A 27,795-nucleotide genomic window follows, 5' to 3' on the forward strand; every position below is an offset into this window, starting at 1 on the left:
TTTTTTTGATAATGCTCCGAAATGATCTCAAAATATGGAAGAACGGTGTGGATATAATAAATACATAACTTTGGGGCCACGTAACTTTGATATCTTTTGAACCGTCCGTACAAATCGGAGTTCGAGGAGCGAGAGCGGCCGATCCTCATGCGGAAGGAAAAGCAGGGGCATTTTCAACTTTTGGGAAGCCGTCCGTACGTATGGGGCTTATTCTTGAAAGGTAAAAAGAAGTGGGCTTACAAATGTAAATGGGCCTTGAATGGTTCGTACAGTTGTAAATTTCTCCGGAATCTTTTGCACTGCGTAAAAGTATAGAAAGGATTATGGTAGAAACTGGAATAAGCCTGTCCGGGACATAACCTCTGCGTATTTTCGTAATTTGATTCCAGGACGTGGGGCATCTCGTACAACCTCCCGTAAACTTTCTTGCGAGAGTCCTCTCTCTCTCTCTCTTTCTTTCCATATTTCGGACATTTCAAGCTCTTCAAAAACCCTAGAGAGGGTTTTGATTTTAGTTTTTTCCTCACTAATCGATTTCTCTCATTCCATTCAAAGATACAGTGATGAAATTCCAGACGGCTTTTATCCTCATCTCCTTCCTTCTTTGTTCTTCCTCGAATCCAATCCACGGCGCGTCCTCCGACGGATCTCAATCGAGCGAAACAAAGAAGAACAAGTTTCGAGATCGCGAGGCAACCGATGATTCGCTCGAATACCCGAATCTGTAAGTTCCGATTCCTCTCCGAATCTCGACTCTGCTTTTTTTTTTTTTTTTTTTCCTTTTCGGGATCGCTACTGGATTGAATAGTCTTTTGGGTGTTTTTCTTGGAAGAATTTAATCTCGAAAAGTAGAATTTTAATCCCCAAGGCCTATATTTAGGAGCTTTAAGATGGCTTGCAATTTGTCAAAGAGTCAGGCGACAGTGTGAATCCGATGCATTATAACAAAACGCTGGAATCATATATTTAAGACTCAACAGTACATGGAAGCTGATCCGGACCGGGTCTCATTCATCATCGTCCAAACCTTATCCCAACTAATTGGGGTTGGCTATGTGAATCCTTTTCAGCCATTCCACTCTACCAATGGCCATAACTTCAGTTAAACCATAGGTCATCAAATCTTTTCTCACAACCTTCACCCACGTCCTTTTGGGCCTTTCCCTTCCCCTTGCCCTTTTGAGCCTTCAACCTGTACAAACTCACTGCTTCCAATCAGGGCAGTTCTTGGTCTCTGTTGCACATGACCAAACCATCTAAGTTTACTTTCCCTCATCTTATTGTCCATTGGTGGATTAAGGAATCTTCGTGATACAAAACATAGGGTTATGGAAAGCAGTGAGTTCAGTTGCCTTGGTATTCAAAGGTGTCTCCTTTTCGGTGAGGGATGGTTCTCACATTCACTTTTGGGAGGACCTATGGCTTGGGGATTTTTTTGCTCAAGGAAGCTTATATGAATTTAGCTCTTTTAACCCCTGCTAAGAATATTCCTATAGCAAGTTGCTTCTCAAGGACCAAGGGTGGGATTATTTGGATGCCTTTGTGTCGTAGAGGCCTCTCCGATGAGGAAGTGGATTCATTCACTAGCCTTTTGAAAAGGCTGAATTCAGTTTCGATTGCGGAATCAGAGAAATGTACGATGGTTTGAAAAGACTATTGGTCAGGTAAATTCTGTCTAGTCCTTCTATGTGAAGCTTTCATCATGTTGTTCCCCTCCTAGTTTCAATGATCATTTTTGGAAGTATGGAGCTCTTCTAAAGGTGACGGCGTTTGTTCGGTTGGTAGGTAGGAATAGGGTGCTAATGTGGGGGCATTTTCATACCGGACTCAAGTGGGGTGGCCTGTGGGATGCAGGGGCACATTCGGGGTGGGTGGCCCGCAGAACCCATGGATTCGGGGCCCTTGTGAGGCAGAGCCCATGGATTTGAGGCCCATGAGGGGGCATAACCCATAGATTTGGGGCCGACGAGGAGGGTTCAGCCGATGACCTAACCCATGGATTTGGGGCCTGGGCTATGAGATGAAGGGATTAATTTGCCATGCTCTATCAATTTGAGCTTTTAGAACAAGTGGTTAATTGTCCTGCATCAAATTAGTATAAGAGCAGGAGGTCTCGTGTTCGAGACTTCTCACCGGGGGGTGATTAATGCGGGGGCATTTTCACACCGAGCTCAAGTGGGGTGGCCTGTAGGATGCAGGGGCATACTCGGTGTGGGTGGCCTCAGAGCCCATGGATTTGGGGCCCACGAGGGGGTGGAACCCATGGATTTGGGGCCCACGAGGGGTGTTCAGCCAAGGACCTAATCTATGGATTTGAGGCCTGCGTTATGAGATCAAGGGATTAATTCACCAAGCTCTATCAGTTCAAGCTTTTAGAGCAAGTGGCTAATTGTCCTGCATCAGGTGCTCACCGTGGATAACCTTTGTAATAGAGGATTGGTGCTTCCAAATATTTGCATTATGTGTAAGAAGGATGCTGAGACGGTAGATCACTTATTTCTTCTCTACTCCTTTGTGAGGAAAATATGGGAAGCTTTTTTTTTTCTGTCTCGAAATCTTAGTTCGGTTATGCCGGATTCCATCTCTTTTTTGGCCTCTTGGCATGAAGGCGAAGTTAGTAAAGAAGGTAAAGTGGTATGGCGTTTGGCAGCCATGGCTACTCTTTGGGCTGTTTGGGTGAAAGAAATAAGCGCTGTTTTGAGAACAAGCCGGAAATGGATGGCCGGATTTTTAGTAAAGCTGTCTAGGTTTAAGGATTTGGACGCTTTTGTTCTTATAGCCCTCTTGGGTTTGTAATTATTTTCTTTTTATTTGTATTCTTTCCCGCCTTTAGTTGCAGTTTCTTAATAAATTTGTTTTCTCTCTCTCTCTCTCTCTCTCTCTCTAAAGAATCACCTAAGAAATCATTCCGCAATGGCAATTTAGGGTGGCACTTCCATTAATTCATCTTTAAGTAATTCTTTGAGAACTCTTGCACGTGAGCTTTGATGATATTTGGAAAAATGTAAAAAATCACTTCTCTAACTCATTCTGCTGAAACATTATGGGGAATTTCTTGATCCCGTGTAAAAACCTGAAAAGCTGCAACGTTTATTGAAATACTTCTATAGTTAAAGTTCTAGCTTTTCTTATGGTTCACTTTCTTTTTATCGGAATGTCCATGAAATGGGCATGCTCTCCATGAAATCATGTGGTGTTAACACCCATAGCAAAATTTTGATATGAGTGATTCTTATTTCATTAAAAAAGGCAACGATGCTACTTCCTAGAATAAAATGAAAGTAGAACCCTCTTGATCCCACTGCCACCTTAGAAGCAAGGCTAGTGGAACTCAGTTCTGATCACAGTAGTAGGACTTATTGTGTCTAGTGGGTGTTTCACATTGTCTTCCTTTACAACTGAGTGGACTGTGGATGGCTAATGGCTTCCATGACTTCCTCAGATACCTCTCTTTTTCCCCAGCTTTTGTGGAACATCAATTCTGCTTTGTAATTCACTCATTTCTGTTTTTCATTCAAGGGGAAGAGGGATAGATATTCTCCCTCTCCAAAATGTCATCTTTTGAAGGTGTCCTTTATATTTGCATTAAAATTCAATTACCTTGAAAATTATATGGCGTTTATGGCTTGCCTTTTCTTTTGTAGAGATGAGGATTCTTTATTGAATTCGCAATGTCCGCAACATGTGGAACTACGGTGGCAGACTGAAGTAAGCTCTAGTATATATGCAACCCCTTTGGTTGCTGATATCAACAGGTAAATGCTCCCCATGGCTGTATCTTGCCATGTCAACTTTTTAACCCATAGTATTATTTTAGTTGGATTTCAATTTGTTGTGATGCTTGGAAAGTGTCTATTCTTTCTTTTATTTTAGATTCCTAACTTGTCTAAAGCGGGTTTTGTTCCAAGCACGAACTTTCTGTCTATGATTTCTGTTTCATGAATCATGAGAGAACTATGGGTAATAGATTAGTAGCAAGACTCTTCTACTGTAGGCACTGTTGCTTTTCAACCTCCTCCCCCTCTCACCACTGGCTGCTTCTAATGCAACCATAGGACGCTTCTAATATCTTCCTTTTATTTTTAGAAACTCCAAATTTATTACTTTGTATTTAATTAGTTGATAAACAAGTTAGGTTTCCTATGCTTCACTCACTGTAAACACAATCAAAATTGTTAATTTAAATTTGTACAGACTCTAGCTGCCCTTTCTTAATTGTTTGAGAGCCATACTTCATCTCCTGCTTCTTGCAAGCTAAAATTTCTGATATCTATTTTTTAAAGTTAAAAGTTCTAACATAGATCATTTCTTGAATAACTGGTTGTTCAAGTTTCTAGAGTACCACATAAACACCTCCAATACTTTGCTTACTTGAAAAATACACCGAGTTTGTGGTTGATATGCATGAATGGAGCATGAGGAATGCCCACTTAACATGTTTTCATTATTGAAATGCATGCAATGGCGATGCCAATTATTTATGATGCGGGTTGGGTGTCCATTGTTGTCATTGGTTTTATGTTGGAATGATTTTATGCCTTTCATTCAGAGGGTGTCCTTTTCCCCTCTTTGTATTGTCCTTCAGATTCAGAGTGTGTCCTTTTCAGTTCTTTGTATTGCTAATACATCTTAGATTCCTTTTCTTTCAACAAAACGGTGCCACAATACTTTATCAGTGATGTAATTGGTATTTTGTGAGGAAAGTACTGAATACTGATACAGGGTGCATTTTCTTGGAATTCCAGCGATGGAAAGCTCGATATAGTGGTTCCATCTTTTGTTCACTACTTAGAAGTACTTGAAGGTTCTGATGGAGATAAAATGCCAGGTGTAGTGTGATCTTCCTCATGCCTCCAATTTGTTTAAAATCCTTTGGTAGGTTGTTTCTACTTGTTGTTCTTGGACCATCACATTTGGGTTAAGCTGGGAACACGTCATAATTGTCTTATGAACAATTATTTCAAAGGGGAATGATAACATCCTAACAACTAACAAACTTACTGCATGGCAAATTACCAAGGTATTCCAAAGCGGTAACGCTGCCCGTAACGGCCACCACCATTACGGTTACAATATGGGCCCCGTAATGGTCTTTATTTTTTTTTAAAAAATGTTTCAGCCCCGTTACAGACTGTCACGGGGCCGTTAATGGGCCATTTTTTCTGTAACGGCCGTTACGACTGTTTCGGCCCAATAACATGTAACGGTTACCACCATTAACAGCTGTTATGTAATAGTTTTGGCATATCATGTAAATTACATCATCTTTCAAAAAATAGCATGTAAATTACAGGATTAAATACACACGTGGGCCCATGGTTCAGTGATTGAAACCATTGATTTGATAGGCCCCACCGTTGAGGGCCCATGGTTCAGTGATTTAAACCATTGATCTGATAGGCCCCAGTGTGGATGGGAAATGCCCGGAAATCTTCCAGATTTAAATATTCTAACCCCTAGACTGGAGCCTGTGAAGTATGAATAGACCATTTTTTTGAAAGGCAAGTATGAATAGACCTCTGAAGTATGCGTAGATCCAAAGAACCAATATTTCCATGGTCTTAAGTATGGATAGACCGTTAACAATGCTGCAATGATCAGCATTTAATGAAAAGGCCCAAAGTTATATGTGTAGGAGTTTCCACTCATGATATTTTAACTTTGCCTCTGCTGATGCACAGGATCCTATTATTCCTCCATATCAAAATAACATCTCATCAATTCAGTGCGAGTGGCTTTTGTAAAAAGAAATGTCCGACACACACATCTTCACAATCCATGTTTGGCGTATTGGAAAAAAAAAGAAAGCAAATTCATTTTCTAATTTTGCTTTCTCCATGATTGTCTTAATATATGTATGTATATATTCAGGGTGGCCTGCCTTTCATAAATCAACTGTGCATTCCAGTCCTCTTCTGTTTGATATTGATAAGGATGGTGTGAGAGAGATTGCTTTACCTACATACAATGGTGAAGTGATTTTTTTCAGGTGAGATCACATAAACTGTTAAGTTATCCTTTTTGGTATTTACAGGTTATGCCCTAGTCCGATACTTTATAAGTTCATTCACCACTCCTGTTGTATTTTAGGGTCTCAGGCTACTTGATGGCAGAGAAACTGGAGGTCCCTCGGTTGAGAGTTCGGAAAGATTGGCATGTGGGCCTGAATCCAGACCCCGTGGATCGTTCTCATCCAGATGTCCATGATGAGGCACTTATTCAGGGGGCTGCTGGTATGAAATTGAGATCTCAAAATAATTTATTATTTCAAATTCTATATAATAGGGTGTAGAAAAATAATCAGAGCAGCTTTCAATATGTAGCCTGCCATGTCTCAATCGATGTCTTCAAAACTGTATGGTTCACTATAGTAAGGGGATTCAATCAAATCATATCCCAAGCAATTTAAATCAGTAATTTGGATCGTCGGTGCATCTTACGGTTTATTATTAGAAAACTTCCGGTGTTTTTTTTTTTTTTTTTTTTCGATGATTAAAAAAAGTTGTGGTTTGTGATTGTAGTTGTGACTTAAAAATTCAATTTTGATTAGCCTTTTCCTCATCTTAGTCAAAAGGTCTTATACTCCTATCTTCACTAAAAGAAGTTTCCATTTGCACCTTTAGAGATATGATGGAGAGTTTGAAGGTCTATCCTCTCTCTCTCTCTCTAAGATATACTTTTGTTTCTAACTCCAAGCTAGAGGATAAAGAAAACACCTTAGATTCAAGGTGGTTATTTGTATTTCGATTTTGTCGTGTTTCCATTTGTACATCGAGAAAGAGCATCTCTATGTATTTGGGAAGTGTTGGTGCTAGTGACAAAGTGCTTGAATGTCGAATTCTTTTTAAATTGCTGGAACACTAAAGCAGATTTCTATTGTATTTTCGACTGGACTATTTAGTGGATGATGATAGCAATAATAACACTTCTTTTTTCCCACTTGCACATCAATTTTTTTTTTTTTTTTCCATTTATGGACTATTCTTTTTGTTTCAAGCAATGCTCGAAGATGCATGGCTGGCTTCAATATTATTAGTTGTTGATTTAATGTGTTCACATGAGAACGTTCATAGGCGTTGTTAAGTAATGGAAGGGACGACGAATAGGTGGCTAATCGATATCTTGTACAAGTTTTTACTCTTTTCTAAGATTTCTACAGAATCACCAAAAAAGCTTGCAATTTATGATTTCGTTTGATTAGACTCCTGTTGTGGTTTACAATAAAATTTTTTGAAAAGATGAACTTATATTAATCAGCAAAGAAAGCAAAGAGAAACAAACAAAGCAGACAAGGAAAAGAGAATTGAAAGAAACAGGCGCCCTACAATAGAGTCCCACGACTACGAACCCCACCGAAAGAGCACTCAAAGCACCCATTCCCTAAGGCATAGATTCACTTTACATAAGATCCCACCTTGGTTAGTCGATTTATTCTCAAAACATCGAACTGTTCCTTTCGAGCCAAAGGGACCAACACATTGCTAAAAAAGCCAACTTCTATCTCTTTTTACCAAGCTTCCCACCGCCTCCCACTTCCCAAGACCGAAGATTGTCCTGAATGCAAGCCAGTAAGGCCCATGCAACTCCAGACTGCTGAAGAATATTGATCCAAATGTTCTTCGAGAACATGCAATGGACGAGAAGGTGGTCAATAGGTTTTGCATTAGCCAAACATAGCGGGCAGACATTCGGAAGGCAGACCTCTCTTTTGAAGATTATCAATGGTTTACAATATGGTTTTGATTTCCTGAAAATTGGATTCTCAATTATCATTTCATTACTTTCATTAAACCAAAACAAATTGCTGGTTTTTTAAAAGATAAATACACTTTACTAAAGGCCATGGGCCGCAAGCAGAACAACAAAACAAAAGAAAAAAAGAAGAAAAAGATACGACCCCATAGGGAACCAATTCCCTAAAACACAACATAACCATAAAAACCAACCCAAAAACCCAAACGAAGAAAAAGTAATGGCCCCTCAAGAAGCCCACTCTCTGATACGCAACAGGACCTGATTTGCAACCTCCAAAACTGAAGAACTTCTGTTACGAAAGCAACAAATTTTTTTTTCCCCCAAATCGACCAAAGGACAGCTTGCAAAGCCACACACTACCTGGATCTGCCCTGCTTTCGGAACCCACCAGCATGCTAGGGAATGAAAATATTAGTGATAGAGCCTGGCATAACCTAGCAAACACCAAAGAATGAGAAGACTGCAGACCACACCATCGAAGAGAAGGGATAATGAAGAACCAAACGATCCACCGATTCAGCATCCTCAAGGCAAAGAAGGTAGGCATTTGGCAACACCATGGCTCTCTTGCGAAGATCTCAATGTCCAGGATCCTACTCCTACCAGTAACCCAGGCAAAGGCAGCCACTTTAGGCGGATCACTATAAGACAAAATATTGCCGGTATGGAAGCAGGACGCCGGAGGTTCGAGCTGGAGCAACGCCACGTAGGACTTCTCCGATAATGCCCTGGATTTATCCGTAAGCCACACTATCGAATCAACTAAACCCGGAGAGAGCTGAATCCCTGCAGGTGAGGGAGGAGTTGAAGGAGATCATCGAATTTGGCATCAGAGAGGTTCCAGCGACATGGAGGGGTCCAAACGTCCCACTTGACGGGGAATCTGAAAATATCAATCCCCTAGAACTACAGGGGAGGACCACAGGCTGGCCAAAGAAGGAAAGATATCACGAAAAGGGGCATCCCTATGCCAGATATCCTACCAAAATCTCACTCTCGGGCCATCCACTATAGTGAAGTGAACCCCAGGAAAAACTAAAACAGCTGCCCGTGCTATAGCTTTCCACAAGAATGATGCCTGATAGAGAGGATGATTTAGTCCACCAGCCCAGAGGCTAAAGACCATATTTGGCAGTGACAATGGACCTCCACTAGCTATTCTCTTTAGATCTAAATCTCTAGACCAACTTACCCAGGAGGGCTGAGCTAACAAGATCCAGCGTGTGAATAACAGCACCCCCTTCAATATAGGTCACACCTCCTTCCAGCTGAGGAGGTGGAATTTAACTCTAGATTCTCCCCCTTGCCACAAAAAATCGCGGTGAAGCTGATCAAAGTGTCCACATTTTCCAATTTAGGTTGTTTTTCCCTCATCTCATTCTATGCTTTTGCCATGCTCGTGTCAGTTATGCTGTCTACACGGCTTCTTAGTTCACAACTGTAGCCTCTCTTTTTTTTCCGATGTCTGATAATAACAAAGGTGATACACCACAAAGCCTCTCCTAGTTATCAGCGGAAATTTACAGTTTCCGTGATAGGATTATGTGCATCTTAGTGAGAAACTCTCCTCCCCACTGTTGTGCTGAAGTAGGTCCTAAGTCAGATAGGTTGTCATATCATGTTTTTTGCGGATGCAGGGTGTGCCCATACTCTGAGTGAGAGGATAAATCTAATGCTACCTTCTGGGGATGCTTTGCCTCTTAAGCCAACGACTCCTATTCCTGGAGTTCCTGCTGCAACATAGCTATTCCCTAAGGGTTAAATCATAAAGGACAATCGAGTCTCTCTCGTGGAGCCTTCGGAGCTCTTAAAGGAAGTTCTATACATGTAGTTAGCTGGAACACAGAATCCAACCATGATTTACATTCTTATATTAAATACTGCATTTGCTACCAGATCCTCATTTTTTGGGACTTCCAGTAAGACATCTCATCTAGATTGCATTCTGGTTTCTCTTTGCCGTTAAAACATATGAATAACTTTGCCATCAAGGTGGTACTGAGCTCACCCTATCCATTCTAGTTATTTTGTGTCATCAGAAAATGGATGCATTCACATCTCTTCACATTTTCTGTGTAAGCAGAGAGTTTTTTTGGATTGTGATTGAAAGCATAATGCCCAAAGTAAGCATGAATATGGTTTTTAAGCTTAATAATGTAGTAGTAGAAACTGGCGATGACAGAGATCCATTACCTATTTTTATGTATCTGGGAATCATATGTTCCAAAGGAGTCCTTCCACCTTTTAATATATATATATATATATATATATATATTTATAATTTTCAAATCTGAAGACCTAGGAAGAGGGGAATTTTGATATCACCATTACCATTGATCTAGAATACCTGTGGATATTCTGGTTTCTGCTCCAGCTTCACGAGGTTGGAAATTTTGCATATCTTTAAATTATAAACCTTTCAAATTTCAAAGGATTGCTCTCAGTTTTTAGTCTCATTCTAAAGGTGTTTTTGTATAGTTCTATTAGACTTGGACTCAAAGTGATGTGCCAACTGTTTCAGATTTCCTGTTTAGTGCGTGTAATTTACAGTTAGACATGTCATAACTATGCCTGCTAATCTTTTAATTCAATAACCATATTCCTCTTTGCAGAAATGAATAGAAGTGCACCTGGATTAAACACTTCTGCTTCCTCATTAAAGGAAGGGAACCTTGGCCCCTTAATGAATGCAACCAAACCAGAGAATGGCACTACTCAAGCAGGACAAAACATTGACTTGCCAACTAGTATGGATAATGCAACTAGGGATGTGGGGTCAATAGGGACAGAGAACACCACAAACACGCAGAGACGACTCCTTGAAGATATTGATTCAAAAGGGGCACACGAAGGCAATTCTGACACTAATGTTAATGGTGATGAGGGTGTAGGGATGCACGGTGCAACTGTGGAAAATAATGAAGTTCTGGAAGAGGATGCTGATCAATCTTTTGATATATTCCGTGAAGGAGAAGAGCTAGCTGATGAGTATAATTATGATTATGATGATTATGTTGATGAATCCATGTGGGGGGATGAGGAGTGGACAGAAGACAAACACGAGAAAATGGAGGATTACATAAACATCGACTCGCATATCCTGTGCACTCCAGTAAGTGTAAAGCTGTTATCCAAATGAGCATGGCAATAATTCAACAACAAAAAAAAAAAACTTTTTTGGTGTTAAATGTGCATTTGCTCATATCTGTCAGTAGGGCGGAAAGGAAAGATTATTCTGGCAATTGGTAAATTGAATTTGCTTCTCCCTTTCCAGGTAATAGCAGACATTGACAATGATGGCGTATCAGAAATGGTTGTTGCTGTATCCTACTTCTTTGATCATGAGTAAGCTCACTTTTATGGCAGCTTCTTCTCTTTCTACCTTCAACTATTCTTTTGAATCATGTTACTTTTGTAGATACATGATTGTTTTAGAATGTTGTCAGTTGGCACTGTCATTTGATCATGAGAACTTCTTGTGCTTACAATTCTCACAATAGGCTTGTCTCCATTTTGTTATGTACATTGTTTAGAATTTTGTCTGTCTTTGACTCTTTACCATTGCAGTGCAACCCTTCATTTTATGTTTTTCATGATCAAAGAACTGGAAACTTCAAACTACCCAAACATATGATAGTCGATATTCCTTGTAACAGAATTGTGTGTGTGTGTGTGTTTTTTTTTTCCATCCGTTGCATTGAATAAGGATTTATGTTCCCTTTGAGAATACTGAATTCTATCTGTCTTGTCTTTCAATGGATTGGGGAATTTTCTTTACTCCTTGCCTGTGTATTTACAAGTTGAGACTTGATGTTTCATGCAATGTATTCAAAAAGAACTGGAAACTTCAAACTACCCAAATGTATGATAGTTGATGTTCCTTGTAACAGAATTTTGTGTGTGTGTGCGCGTGTGTGTGTTTTCATCCGTTGCATTGAATAAGGATTTATGTTCCCTTTGAGAATACTGAATTCTATCTGTCTTGTCTTTCAATGGATTGGGGAATTTTCTCTACTCTTTGCCTGTGTATTTACAAGTTGAGACTTGGTGTTTCATGCAAGGTATTCAAAAAGGGTCACGTAACGGCCAGTATGGTGGGAACCATCACACATTATAGGGCCATTACGGGCTGATGCACTCTTTTTTTTTTTTTTCTTTTTTATTTTATTGTATTTTATTTTGTGAAGTGGCCTTTTCAGAGATTGCTTCATAGTCTTCCCAAAATTTTTGATCCATATCAAGGATGTCATGGATTCTTGCATCAAGGATTCATACTATCTGTTGCAAATGCCTATTGCTGAAGTGGAAGGAACTATTGTTCATTCCAGGATCATCCTTTGATTTATCTTTGACAATAGTGGGGAACTATGTGATCCACAAGTGCACATGCTTGTTGGCACAGAATTTCTTGGAAGTTCAAACTACTCTCGCATATGACATTTATTGATATTGCTTATAATGGAATTGTTTTTCCATCCATTGTATTTAAATCAGCACGGGGTTTGGGCGAATGACTAGCATCATGGGTTTGCTCCCCACAGATATGAGTTTGATTCCCCTCCCCGGGATTACCCGATGCACATGGTTTGCGGGTGATTGTGTGCCTCCGCAGGGATTAGTCTCGCCTCAAAATGGGGCGGGGACACCCTGTGTTGTTGTTGTTTTTATTTTTAACACACGCACACACACCCCCCACACACTCACGCGGGAGTGGGATTTCACCACCTATAGAGGGATACTCGAACCCTTGACCAGATGTTGAAACTCCCAAGAGTCTACCACCCGTTCAAGAGCAAGGATCGAACCCTGTGTTGTAAAAAAATAAAAATAAAAAATTGAAGTCCACCTGTTTCATCTTTGTCAATGAACTGGAGAATTTTCTTTGCTCCATTGTTTGTATATCTACATAGTGAAACTGAGTGTTTCATCCTATGAAAGTCAATTTATTTGTGAACTGGAGCCCTCTTAATTCTGGACAGCATGTCGTAATTTGCTTTTCAGGGAGATTGTTTTGGAGCTCTCCCATAAAATTTTTGATCCCTGTCAAGGTTGTTGTGGATTCTTGTATCAAAGATCCTTACTATCTGTGGCAGCTGCCTATTGCTTGAGTTGGAGAAACTATTACTCATTTCAGTATCATCCTTTGATTGATCTTTGAAAACTAGTAGAGAACCGTGCAACCAGTGGGTGAACACGCCAAACAATACTCAACATGTGCCAATGTAGCATGTTTGTGCAGGATCCAAATCATTCAGCAGGTGACACCCACTGCATATGCGATGGGCCCAAGACTAGGATGATCCAATGTTCATCACACTTGTAGGAAAGAGGAATGCCAGATATCCATTTGTGAGCCCGAACCCAAAGCACACCTGATACCATTATATCACATGTGTACAGGATCCAAATTTTGCTGTTGCGTTATGAAGCCAAATTGGTAGGGCTGTCAATGGGCTGGGCTTGGGCCAGGCAAAATCAAAATTTTGAATACGCCTGGCCCGAACAGTTCAAAATCAGGGCTGCAGCTAACCCCAGGCCCAGCCCGTTGACAGCCCTTCAAATTGTTCAAAGGCATGGATGTGCCAATGTCATTAACACTCGTGGGAAAGAGGAATGCCAAATGTTCATTTGTGTGAGTGTGAAACTCACCTGTTACCATGATATCAAACGGACACAAAATCCAGACCATTCATAGGTGAAACCCACTTGTAAAATGTGCTGTACGAAAATCAAGCAATCCGACTCAATTGGTGGCACTTGTCTGCCACATTGACACTTGTGCATGTACGACTAGAATTCCTTTCCGAGATTAGTCCTCCAGATCACCAAAAAGAATACATATGTACACCAACCCCTGTTTAAATAAAAACAGGAGAAAAAATGGAATGAGGAAACATGAATGGAGAGAGCTGCAATGGGGAAAGAGGAAAGGAGAGATCACCCCTTTCTTCTTCTTCTTCTTTTCTTATTCTTCTTCTTCTTTTTGTTGTAGTTCACTGTAATAGGGCCTAATCCATAAAATCATGCATGATTTTTGTGTTTGATTGATTTGATTAACTTTAAGCAGGTCAGGCCAACAAACAACATTCTTATCCAAGAATAGTATACACAATTGAATACATGCCCCACACACACACTCACACACAATGATCTTGATGCTTTTCTTTTCTTTTTTCCTATTTTCTCATTATAAATTTTTTTCTGGGAAAACAAAACCAATACGGCTCCAATACACCCTTTATTGTATTGTATTATATTTGGGCCCGGTGGATTTCCCCTGATACCAATATTTAAAACCTTGAGTTTGGCACTTCTATTCTTTCTTGCTTGGTGATCTTGTTGGCAACTTGGCATCATGTGTTTCTGAGGAACTTCAACTTGTGTTCTCACTCATACTGTTTTATTAGTTATTTCATTATTTCTGCAAACTGCCTTCGTACTCTTTTTTGTTTGCTTGTTTGTTGCTGTTGTTATTGTTTTTTCTTATACCCATATACTTGAGAATAGGTAACGTATGTGTCATTTCCATGTCCTGTACTTCAAATAAAATTGTTTTGTTTAGAAGTCATGCTCATTCAATATCCATGATTTATCATGATTCACTTCCATATCTGCGTATCATAGGCATTTTGGTGATATTGTTAACAGTACAAATTTGGATTACTTTCTTTTTTGTAACTGATCTCAAATTAATTGGTTGTCTGGATAAGTTGACAGGTACTATGACAACCCAGAGCATTTAAAAGAATTGGGTGGTATCGATATTGGAAAATATGTAGCAGGTGCTATCGTAGTTTTCAATCTTGAAACAAAACAAATCAAGTGGACAACTCAACTGGATCTTAGTACGGACACCGCAAAGTATCGTGCCTATATTTATTCTTCTCCTACTGTGGTTGATTTAGACGGGGATGGAACTTTGGACATTCTCATTGGGACTTCCTTTGGCTTGTTTTATGTTTTGGATCATCGCGGTAATTTTCCAAGGCTGTAGAGCTTATTATTTGCCCTTTTAAAGTTTTTTATTTTTTTTGGGGGATTTAGGCTGTTTCTTTTTTGTGTGTCATAAGTCATTGCACAATTCATTTCATTAAAAAAATTGTAGAGTTGATATCCTAGCGTTTGTGTATTATCAATCATCGTACAGATGTATGGCTGTTTCCAGTTTTCAGTTGATTTCTTACGCAACATGTCATATTCATCTAGGCAGAGTAAGAGAGAAGTTTCCTCTTGAGATGGGTGAGATTCAGGGAGCAGTGGTGGCAGCGGATATCAACGATGATGGAAAAGTTGAACTAGTGACAGCTGATACTCATGGAAATGTGGCTGCATGGACTGCAAACGGAGATGTAATTTGGGAAATGCATCTAAAGAGTCTAGTTCCCCAGGCAAGCTCTTCTAGCATCTTACAATTTTATTTGCTTTGGAACAAAAGCATATATGAATGTGGAGTGCAATATTTAAGCTCTAATATTTTGTTACAACTTCAATCCATTCTTTTGCACGGCAGCTATGTTGTTGTAATTATTATCTATATTTTCTCATCTTTTTTATCAACGGCAATATGTTTTTCCTGTATGTTTCTATCACCTTTATTTCCAGTAAGCAAGGACAATTTTCTATTTTTCTGTCTTCTTCTTTTTCTTTTTTTTTTTGAAAAATTATTCCAGTGTCTTTTGCTAAATAAATAAAAAAATCATCTGGCACATGAAATTTTGTCGGATTGGAATATTTGCCAGTTACATAAGCTCTACTGCACCCTTCCAAAAAAAGAAAAAGAAAAAAAGAAGCTCTAATGCTCCATCCTCGATCTCTCGGTTGTGCCATGACTTGTTAGAGATTCTTGCTTTATTTTGTTTAAAAATCCAGTCTATAACTCGGAACATGAAACATTTTAGCCTATTTTCATGATTCAACTCAAAGGGGTACTTCCCTAATCTTTGGTCACTTCAGGAAACAACTTAGTCTCATGTATGTACTAGAGGTGAAATAGACAAGTTTTAGTTATATTAAGGTTTTATATGATGTCCTTAATTCCGCACATTAAGTTTTCTAACATTATCATCCTTTGAGTTATTTTGGTTCCACTAAGAGTGCATGATGGGTGCATGCTTGTGTATTTGGGATTTTATATTTATCATGTTCCTTTAGTTAATTATTTTTTAATCATTTTACATATGAGCAAGTTTGAAATTGTATTTTGGGGTTTGTTGACTCTGACACCCGTCTCTCTGAAGAAAATGTACTATGATTCAGCAATAGGGATTTATTAAATTCATCTTGGTGAAGTGTTAGTCCCATTCTGACGCAGGGATGAACGTGATGAGGATAACTACTCCGAATCCACGGAGCTTCTCTGGACTCCTCATAGAGAATTCTCGAATCCTCGAGGAAAGAAAGCAAAAAAATAGAAATAAATTCTAAGAAATTCGAAATTGATTAATTGATCACTAAAAACGAGTTCACAACCCTTTAAATAGGGGTACCAAGCAATGGGAAAGAAATCAGAATCAAACTACAACTAAAACTCCTAGAATCCGTGACTTAGACAGTCGTGATGTCTACTAGTCCGCAAGGTTTTCGGCCAAAAATTTTGGCTTCACCAAACCTTTCCCCTAATTATTCTAAGCTCTTTTCACGTTGGACGCAACTCCTAAAGCCCGACGGATGAAGAGTTATAATCAAACTAAAACTTACTATTTATAGTAAAAACGAAATTAAAGCAAGGAAACGACTGTCGATCCAGGGTTTTTTCGCAATTCTGGGCTGCGCAACCTGGCGTGGCTGGGTTGGTTGGCTAAAGTAGCTTGTTCTACCCCAAAATCATATATTTTACGTCAGGTAACTCATTTCGGATTGCGAGATACGCCCGATCTAAGGTCCGACGGTCCAGATCACTTTTGTCGTCGACCGGGCCTTTTCTGATACATCTTGGCCATGAAACTGTCTGCGACCCGCTCTACATCAGTCTCCTCCACTTCAAAAGAACTCGTCCTCGAGTTTTCATCCTGCGCTGGTTCATGATACTCGGTCAGGTCCGCAATGTTGAAAGTCCGTGAGATTGCCATGTCATTTGAAAGATCAACAACATAGGCATTTTCATTGATCTTTCGAATGATTGAGATGGGTCCAATCTTCTTATTTTTCATCTTGTTGTACGTCTCGGTCGGAAATCTCTTTTTGCACAGATGGACCATAACGCGGTCGCCCACCTCGAACACTTTTTGTCGCCGGTGCTTGTCTGCTTGTTCCTTATACTTCTTGTTCGAGGCATGTAACTTGGTCTGCACTTCCGCATGGATGCCCATGATCTTGTCTGTCATATGTTCTGCTGCAATGCTCGTGCCTGGGTGCTTGGGCAGAGGGACCAAGTCAAGCGTGTGGCGAGGCACTCGTCCATAGATAATCTGGAACGGTGATTTCCCTGTTGAGCGGTTCACCATGTTGTTGAATGCAAACTCTGCTTGAGACAAGGCCAAATCCCACTGCTTCGGTTTTTCTCCTGAAATACAGCGAAGGAGGTTTCCCAACGTGCGATTCACAACTTCGGTTTGCCCATCAGTCTGTGGGTGGTAAGCACTGCGGAATTGAAGTTGTGTATCGAATCGAGTCCACAAAGTCCGCCAAAAGTGGCTAATGAACTTCGTGTCACGATCAGAAGTAATGGTCTTGGAGACCCCGTGTAGCCGTACGACCTCCCTGAAGAATAGATTCGCCACGTGTGTTGCATCGAGGGTCTTCTTGCATGGGATAAAGTGCGCCATCTTGGAAAAACGATCTACCACCACGAACACCGAATCCATACCGCGTTGTGCTCGTGGGAGACCAAGCACGAAGTCCATTGATAAATCCTCCCAAGGACCGTTAGGCACAGGTAACGGGGTGTAAATGTCCGTGTTTTGAAATTGCCCCTTGGAGGTCTGACAAACATGACAACGTTGTACGGCTTTTCCCACATCACGTACTAATTGCGGCCAGTAATACCGCTCTTCCACAAGAGCTTGAGTCTTGTCTCGCCCAAGGTGTCCACCGAGGCCACTTCCATGTAGCTCCTGAATAATCTGCTCCCTCATAGAACTTTGGGGGATGCACAATCGATTTCCTTTGAAGAGAAAATCGTCCCGTATATGAAGGTCACTGAGGTGACCTTCTTGGCACTTCACCAAAGAATCTTTGAAGTCCTCATCCTCGGCATACAACTCCTTGAGACAGTCGAAGCCGACCACCTTATTGTTCATCATAACAAGTAGTGATGCACGACGGCTAAGTGCATCAACTATCTTGTTTTGCTGCCCTGACTTGTGCTTCAGAACGAACACGAATTTCTGTAAAAACGCAACTCATCTAGCATGCACACGATTCATGTTAGTCTGACTATTAATAAACTTTAATGCTTGATGGTCAGTGTATAGAATAAACTTTTTTTGAATTAAATAATGCCGCCAATGTCGCAGCGCCTGAATAACTGCGTACAACTCAAGCTCATAAGTCGACCACTTCTTTCGGGATTCACTGAGCTTCTCACTGTAGAAGGCTATTGGCCTACCTTCTTGTGATAATACTCCCCAAATTTCGATGTATGAAGCGTCACACTCAACCTCAAACAATTTGTCGAAATTAGGAAGCACCAAGACCGATGTTGTAGACAAACGATGCTTGATCTCATGAAAGCTCTTGTCAGCTTTATCGGTCCACTGGAACGGTCATTTTTTCATGCAATTTGTTATAAGCGCGACTATGGTGCTAAAATCTTGCACAAATCGATGTTAGAAGGTCGCTAACCCGTGAAAACTCCTCACCTCATGAATGTTTGTCGGGATCGGCCACTCCTTAATAGCTCGCACCTTTTTATCGTTTACACGAATGCCTGTGGACGTTACAACAAATCCTAGAAACAACAGGCTGTCAGTTAAAAAACTACACTTCTTCAAGTTGAGGTATAACTTGTTAATTTGTAGGACCTGCAACACCTGCCTGAGATGTTTCCTGTGCTCCGCCTCATCCTGGCTATATATCAATATGTCATTAAAATATACTACCACAAATCGGCCAGTGAACGGTTTTAAAACTTGATTCATTAGACACATAAAAGTACTTGGTGCGTTCGATAGACCGAAGGGCATGACCAGCCACTCATACAACCCTTCCTTGGTCTTGAATGCCGTTTTTCACTCATCACTGGGTCGGATACGAATCTGATGGTACCCGCTCCTTAGATCTAGTTTAGAGAACACCTTGGCTCCTTCTAGCATATCGAGCATGTCATCCAACTGTGGTATTGGGAATCGATACTTGATGGTAATTTTGTTGATTGCCTGACCGTCGACACACATGCGCCAGCTTTCATCTTTTTTTGGCGTTAATAATGCTGGTACGACACATGGGCTCATGTTCTCTCTCTCAAGAGACCCTTACGGATCGATTCCTCCACTTGCCCCTGAAGTATCTCACACTCCTTCGTACTCATCCGATAATGAGGGCGGTTGGGCAGGCTAGCCCCAGGGACGAGGTCTATGTGATATTGGATGTTCCTCATGGGGGGCAATCCATCAGGTAGATCCTCAGGCCAGACTTCTTTGAATTTGTTTAGCAATAGTTTTAAACTTGGAGGGATGTTTGAGGGTTCCTTTTCCTTGTTCTTCACCACTACGGCGTATACCTCGCCGGTTTCCTTGGATTCCTCCATGAAATCCCGAATGGTCAAGAGAGAACTCCCCTCTACTTTAGAAGCTTCAGGGTGGTTCTCTGGTGCCATAGGGGCAAGGATTATTTTTCGACTATCCTTAACGAATATGTAGACATTATCTCGTCCCCGATGGGTCGCATCACGGTCCGACTGCCAGGGTTGACCGAGTAGTATATGACAAGCTTCCATGTCGACCACGTCACAAAGTATTTGATCCTTATAATTTTTGCCAATTGAAAACGAGATAATGCATTGTTTAGTTACCTTGGTCTCATTCACCTTTTTTATCTAGCCAATTGAGTACGGGGAAGGATGCTTCGTCGTTGGTAGCTGCAACTTGTCCACCATCACTCTTGAGACGATGTTCTCGCTACTAGTACTGTCTATGATTACATCACAGACCTTTCCGTTGACAGTACACCGAGTACGAAATATATTGTGTCGCTGTGGATGTAATTCTTTTCGTGGGGCATACAGTAATCGCCTCACAACTAGAAATTCGCCATAATTCTCACCCGTCACTTCATCGCCACCTGCTATTTCTTTAGTAGTTTGTTCATGTTCATTAAAGCCATGGTCTTCTTCTGCAGCCTCATATTCAGTGCCCACTTCGTTTATAGTTAAGTGTGCTGCGGGACGTTGAAGACAAGTGTTTGATAAGTGGCCTGGTTGGCCACAGCAGTAACAATTGTTCGACCTTGGCCGAGCATAAGGATTTGGAATCCTACTCGGACCCATTGTTGGGGGTGCTGCACGTTGAGGTCTGAATGAGCCGCTCCCCGTATCACGGTTTGCGGTTGTAGGAGGTTGAGGACGTTCTCCTACTGGATCTTTTCCTCGTGCCAGCACTGGATCTTGCATGGGTCCCGTCATGAGGGGTCGAGTTGAAGGATATGGACGAGCAGGAGCTCTTGCAAGTTGTGTTTCTGCCCTACCTGCCAATTGAACTGCTTCATCCACGGTCCTGACTGGGTACATCTGAACTCGGTCCTGAATTGTCGGTCGCAACCCACCTATAAATCGTGCCACCTTCTGTGACTCAGATTCTGACAGATCGTTTCGTGTAGCCAACCGTTGGAATTCTTCAGTGTAATCTATGACGGTTCGATTTCCTTGTCGGCAATTTTGATATTGCTGGAATAATATCTGCTCATAATCACTGGGGAGAAATCGTGATCGAAGAAGACGTCTCATCCGTGGCCATGATGATATAGGCGCTTTGTTCTGGCGGGTTCGTGAGAGTTGTAATTGTTTCCACCATACAGAAGCATCGAATTTTAATTTAAACGCTACCAATTTTACCCTTTTATGATCTGGCACGTCCATATAATCAAAATATCTCTCTACTTCGGCTAGCCAATCGAGAAAATCTTCTATACGTAATAAACCGTTAAAACTAGGAAGTTCAGCCTTACCTTGATAGTCTCTTTCAGCACGATCTAGATAATCACCTCCATGGATTGATTGTTAGGCAAAACCCTCATTAAGGTCTTCGTTGCTAGAACTTGAATCGTCTGGTGTAGCCCTACGGTTTGCCACTGGTAGTGCTCTACGAAAATTGGAGTTGCGTCGTACAGCAACCATGGGTGGTAGAGCAACCAAAGGTGGTGGAGCACCGCCTAGGGCCCGGGGCGGAAGTAACGCATCTGCAAGATGTTCGGGGGTTGCCTGCAGCCCTTGCATGATCAACTGACTCTCCCAGTGGAAAGCTTCCATCCATTCCGAAAGATAACGAATCCCTGGATCACCGTTCACAGGATTTTGATTCATACCTTCATTGTTTGTCATCGGCCCGAGGGGAATCCTCGCTTTGATACCAATTGACGCAGGGATGAACGTGATGAGGATAACTACTCCGAATCCACGGAGCTTCTCTGGACTCCTCACAGAGACTTCTCGAATCCACGAGGAAAGAAAGCAGAAAAATAGAAATAAATTCTAAGAAATTCGAAATTGATTAATTGATCACTAAAAACGAGTTCACAACCCTTTAAATAGGGGTACCAAGCAATGGCAAAGAAATCAGAATCAAACTACAACTAAAACTCCGAGAGTCCGCGACTTACTATAAATAGTAAACTTACTATTTATAGACGGTCGTGATGTCTACTAGTGCGCAAGGTTTTCGGCCAAAAATTTTGGCTTCACCAAACCTTTCCCCTAATTATTCTAAGCTCTTTTCACGTTGGACACAACTCCTAAAGCTCGACGGATGAAGAGTTATAATCAAACTAAAACTAACTATTTATAGTAAAAACGAAATTAAAGCAGGGAAACGACCGTCGATCCAGGGGTTTTTCGCAATTCTGGGCTGCGCAACCCGGCGTGGCTGGGTTGGTTGGCTAAAGTAGCTCGTTCTACCCCAAAATCATATATTTTACGTCAGGTAACTCATTCCGGATTGCGAGATACGCCCGATCTAAGGTCCAACGGTCCGGATCACTTTTGTCGTCGACCGGGCCTTTTCTGATCCATCTTGGCCATGAAACTGTCTGCGACCCGCTCTACATCACATTCATTCATAACAAAATCCTTATTGTTGACAACCTTAAAAAGAGAAATATGGTGTTGGTCAATATGTGCATCATGTGTAGCAGAAGTGAGGAATCAGTGGATCACTCCTCTTCCTGCATTCCCAAGCCACCAGAGGTTGCTGGGACCATTTCTTTAAGCTGTTTATAGTCAGTTGGGTGTTGCAGAGGTCTCTCTTTGATGCCATTGCAGGATGGCCCTCTGGCCCGTTTTCAGAGCTTGTTATGTGCATATGGGCAATGTTCTCTTATGCAAATCTCGAGGATTCGGAAGGAGAGAAATGTAAGAATTTTTTAAAGGTAAGTGCCAATCCATGGCTTTCCTCTCCTCCTCTACTGTCTCTATGGTGTTGGGGTGGGCCCTTGTCCTCCCTGAATTCTTAGGGACCTTCTTTGCTTTCTCAAGAAGTGATTGGGGAGCGGTAGTTCTTGGGCGATTGCCCCGTCATTGGGTCCAAATGCTCGTTTTGTTTCATTGTATTTTGCTTTCTAGTTTTTGTTCGCAGTGGAGCGACAATAGGACACCTTCCTATGCTTCCTTTTATACTGTTTCTTTGGCTTTTGCTTTAATGAAACTAAGTTGGAGACTTGGAGTACAGCCCTAATCAGGTAAAGAGTGGGTAAGGTCTTTGGACAGTTGGATGGGATGGGATTGGATTGAATCAGAGTCTCATTGTGGTGCTTAGGAGAGTAAATGCGATTCATTGCTCCTTCAGGGAGAATGGTGGTACTTGGATCATGACAGCTATGAGCAAACTTTTGGATCATATGAACTGCCATGATTTGTTTAACTTCCTTTAGGGTCTATTTGGATAGAGAAAACCAAAATGTTGACATGGGAAACCCGTGCGAACATGACAAACACGTAATTATGTGGAAAAGAATCCAGAATGCTTTGTTTGTTTAGGATGTGTGATTTCCATGGAAATACATTTTCTTTTCCAAATCCAACTGTTTGGTTTGCATGAGATAATGCAAGGCTATGAAGCAAAAATTGATCAAATTGTCACCACCTGATTTAAGTCACCCTACACTTGCAACCTAACTGTAACAATCAATATCGGGAATTTTTCGTACTTGCATAAGTTATACAGTATACATCCTTTGCAACCTGTACAGTGCAAGTTGGCTGGCCTATTAACACATCATTTCCATTCATCAGTATGTACCATTCGTCACATCTTCTCCCTTCAATGACTCAAGATCATGCACGATAGTTCTGAATTGCGACATGCCCAGAGGTTTCAAGGAATACCCATCACTGCCTGCTATGGAGCAAAGTTTAGTTTATCTGTTAGTAGCCCTTTCCAAAATGGTATGAACATAATCTTCTTCTTAAATCCCTTTACTACAACAGCCAAAACCCAGAATAGGAGACCCTGAAATAAAGGGAATTTCCAGAAGAGCACCCATAGGGTAGAGAGGATGGCTGCAGTGCATGGTCACTGATTACCCTCAATACAGGTGTCAGGCTTACGAAACCATATCAATCCCTTCATCTGGACCAAAATCCTTTCACACAGTGGTAGATCTAACATATATCTAGTAAACCATGGCTTTCACCAAACAACGCACATGAATCCACCATTTCAACACTTGGAGAATGCCCAGCCACTTTGAGAAGTACAAGGGCTCAATTCATTGAAGCATGGCCCCTAGAAACCCATGAGAGAGAGTTGGGTCAGAAATGTACCTTGACCTTCTAGTTCTGGTGGCTCTCTAGTGGCTTCTCTCAATGACAGAGCAACGGAAGTAGTTGTAGGGTAGGTTTAAGATGAGAGGTCCTTTTGTACTCATGCACTGTATAATGGTAATAAATGAGGCATGATGGTCGCTCAGTGTCTCTCTTTATTGTGGACCAAGATTTAACAAGTTTCAAGAAGAAAATCAATTTCTATGATTTTTGAGGAGATGTTCAGAAATGGAAATTGATTTCCACGGCTTATTTATCAAATGCAGGTAACTTTATTTCCATAGAAATTGATTTCTTTTCCAAGGTTTTCCACCAATCCAAACAGCCACTTAAGCAATTTCTTTTTTTAGATGGTAGAATAAACAATAAAACGTGGCCTTCATGGCTAGATTTTGATTAATTGGGAGTTGTTTTCTTCATAATTTTTAACATTTTTTCCTTTAATAAAATTTCTTATGATTTACGATCCGATTCAATTTTAGCCCACTGGGAACTCTAAGGTCCTTTTCTGGCTTTCGAATTTGATGATACAATGTAAGTTTAGTTTACAGTGTGCTGTTACCTATGCTTGTTATGGATAAACACTATTGAAGTGTCTGCTTTCACTGTCCTTTACTGCCTAAAATTAAAGATGACATGAACTTAGACATTCTGGCAGTTTGATGGATAACACAGGCACCTAAAAATTACTTGGAAATTGCACGTGTCATACAAGTAATTTAAAATTAAACGGTCCAAATTATGAGTCTAATTTGATTATCTGACTATCAGATTGGTGGATATTTATTGGACAGTTAAAAGTGATAACCAGTGGTCTTATTTCAACAAACAAGTCTCCACAAATCAGAGGTTAGGATTGCTCAACTAATCTAATTTTGGGACTGGTGACTTAGTGACAGTGGGATCTGCAATTTAGTTCGATTGATTTGAGTTAATGTATGCCATGTATACAATTTTTCACTGCACGCATATCAAGCATTGTACCCTACCAGAGTATCAAATAATTCCCCATTAAAGATGTCTCTGGCTGGTAGCAAATAAACTGGCTGGTAGCGAATAGACTGACTGGTTGGTTATATCAGAAACTCAGAATGGTCTTTTGCAACTTTTCTTTGTAACACCAGTTCAGTGCAGATTGCATTGCATATAAAGGATTTTGATCTGGTAAAGATTAACATACGGTCATCACTCATCAGGGTCCAACAATTGGCGACGTTGATGGAGATGGTCACACAGATGTTGTAGTCCCTACAATATCAGGGAAGATATACGTCCTTAGTGGGAAGGATGGGTCGTATGTACGCCCCTTTCCATATCGGACGCATGGGAGAGTGATGAATCAAGTTCTTCTGCTTGATCTGAATAAACGTGGGGAAAAGAAGAAGGGACTGACTCTTGTGACAACATCTTTCGATGGCTATCTGTACCTTATTGATGGACCGACATCATGTGCTGATGTCATCGATATTGGCGAGACTTCGTAAGATATTCTCATAATCATTTTGCTTTAGAACTATGTAATCTTATGGAGGTGCATGGGCTAATACTATCCCTTTGCTGTAACAGATACAGCATGATCTTGGCAGATAATGTTGATGGTGGAGATGATCTTGATCTTATTGTCACGACCATGAATGGTAATGTTTTCTGCTTTTCGACTCCTGCTCCGCATCACCCTCTGAAGGTAGGATACATCTCTATTTCCTTTTGTTGCATTTCTTTTTCTATTGCATTCATTAACATTGTGTCAGTGAAACACAATGAAAATAACTAACAATTGTCACATTGAGGTGTCACATTGCATTTAACATGCTTTTGCTTTTCATAAGCATGTAAGAGACCTGCAAGCGGTAGTGTTGAGCCTTCTATGGCTAGCCGTCTGAATTCTTGCCTCCACACGGATATATGGTCTGTGCGTGAGATCCACGCTGTTTATCAGGTGGGCCCCACCACATGCTTTGTGGCCCAATAATCAGGATGGTCCAGTCATCAGGTGAGCCACGTGCGCATCAGATGTGTGCTGTTGACCAATTTTTTCTACACATTTGGCCCACCTAATCACCGGAACAAATTTTTTATTTTCCCACAATGGTTCAAACTGTGGGGCTCACCAGATGAATGAATGGGTCTGGAACGTGCTGCAGAGTAGGTTTCACATCTCTGGAAAGTTATGGAGGTTTGCCTAGTCCAGATGCATATAGCCCTGTCCATGTACATGCCAGTACATCCGTGGCATGCATGTGCAAGTTCCACGTGGGCTAAATGTGTAGAAAATATCAGGCTGGTCAACTAATCAGGTGGCTGAACAGTGAAGGAAACACCGGTTAAGGTTTTTCCTAGCTGCCTTTTTGTTTCGCGCATGCCATTCATTCTATAAATGGCCTGATTTTTGGCCAGAACTACATAGTGTGGCCACCTGAACTGTTTGAATCTTGCATATGTGTGCAATATTGGCACATGGCAGACCTCAATTTTGTTATATAGGGCCAACACATTTCGGGGAATTTTGGCATTTGCTACTTGCAGAAACCATGAACTGCAGAGAGCACAAATCTTCATAGCAGGATTTCTTCTTGGTTTTAACTCTTTTAACTTTTCAGGCATGGCGATCGCCAAATCAGGGAAGAAACAATGTAGCTCATCGGTATAATCGTGAGGGAATTTATGTTTCACATTCGTCCAGAGCTTTCCGTGATGAGGAAGGGAAAAATTTCTGGGTGGAGATACAGATCGTTGACAGATACAGGCATCCAACGGGCACTCAAGGACCTTATAATGTCACAGTAAGCCCCCTGGCCAACACACGCATGCACACACACACTTTTCTGTTAATCATGGTTTTTCGACTTGGCGGCTTGGATCGGCTCATTAGGACTTGGTTTGAGTCGTGACTCGCCTGAGTTGGGGTTGACTGGGGGGTGAGTCATGGTCTTGAACCAGATCGGGCAGTACCAAATCTGAGTCAACTCGGACGAGTCGTACTGGACTCTTCTTGGTCTTAAAACCATGCCGTTAACTGTATATAAAGTAAAAACCTAGTGTTGTAACGTATATCAAAGTCATTGAGCAGTCTATCTCCGAACATGTGGTACACATGCAAGATATCCAGACCATTCATACTTTCAGTGGCCTGCACCCCAGAAAATCACACCAATCAGATGATTCTAGCTGCTGATTGACAAACTCTTGAGGCTTTTACCAAAAAAAAAAAAAACAGCTAGGATCATGCATCTGAGTCTTTTACATGCGTCCCATGTGTACCAAAATGTAACTGCTGCCTAACCATTTAGATGTATGCATTTCACGTCTTCTAGCCCATGACTAAATGGTTTTCTTTCTGTTTTGGACGATTGCACAAGATGACGTTACTGGTTCCTGGGAACTACCAAGGAGATAGGCGGATAGTGCACAACCAGGTATTCGATCATCCTGGAAAGTACAGGATAAAGATGCCGACAGTGCCTGTTCGGACCACAGGGAGCGTGCTGGTGGAGATGGTTGACAAGAACGGCATCCATTTCTCCGACGAGTTCTCTCTCACCTTCCATATGCATTACTACAAGCTGCTGAAATGGCTTCTGGTCCTCCCAATGCTCTGGATGTTTGGCATTCTTGTCATTATCCGCCCACAGGAAGGCACCCCATTACCTTCATTCTCACGGAATACGGACCTTTGAGTTCATTTTCTGCGCCACACATACCGGCTGAGAGTGAATCAGGTTTATAGGTTCCTTGCTCCCGGGACGACAGTGGTATTGTTGCTTAAGCATGGGAAGAATTCCATTTTCATGCTTCTGCGGCGCATTGCACCATGCAATCTGGTCTTGTTTCACGGGAGTTTTCAAAGTGTAGAAATGCCCCAATCTCAGGTGGGGCCCAACAGTTTTTTAGATATCATTAGCCATTTCTTTCTTTTGGTGTTGTTTAATATATATACATCTCCAAAGCACAGAGGGTTCCGGAAGTAGATCCTTATTTTGCACTTACTCTTTCATGCTCATCCCTTTACGCTTGTATTTTCACTAATCAGGAACTGCAATGAACACATCGGATGCACTTTGGTTGCCTTTTTCTAGTCCTCATGTAGTTGTTAGAGGAATTATGTGATTGGGGTTTTCAGTTTGCTGAAC

The 27,795-nt window shown here is 41.2% G+C and overlaps 1 protein-coding gene across 1 annotated transcript; it reads left to right on the forward strand.

Annotated features, from left to right (window-relative positions):
* The first annotated feature begins 394 nt into the window (after positions 1–394).
* On the forward strand, positions 395–27,740 carry LOC131243938 (protein DEFECTIVE IN EXINE FORMATION 1). Its single transcript, XM_058243575.1, has 13 exons — positions 395–724; positions 3,645–3,755; positions 4,746–4,828; positions 5,872–5,989; positions 6,091–6,233; positions 10,368–10,867; positions 11,030–11,100; positions 14,473–14,729; positions 14,962–15,143; positions 24,862–25,145; positions 25,232–25,349; positions 26,266–26,448; positions 27,025–27,740. The coding sequence occupies exons 1-13, from the start codon at positions 564–566 to the stop codon at positions 27,340–27,342; spliced, it is 2,529 nt and encodes an 842-aa protein (XP_058099558.1). The 5' UTR covers positions 395–563; the 3' UTR covers positions 27,343–27,740.
* The last annotated feature ends 55 nt before the right edge of the window (positions 27,741–27,795 follow it).

Source organism: Magnolia sinica, chromosome 4 (genome assembly GCF_029962835.1).
Source record: "Magnolia sinica isolate HGM2019 chromosome 4, MsV1, whole genome shotgun sequence".
NCBI lineage: Eukaryota > Viridiplantae > Streptophyta > Magnoliopsida > Magnoliales > Magnoliaceae > Magnolia > Magnolia sinica.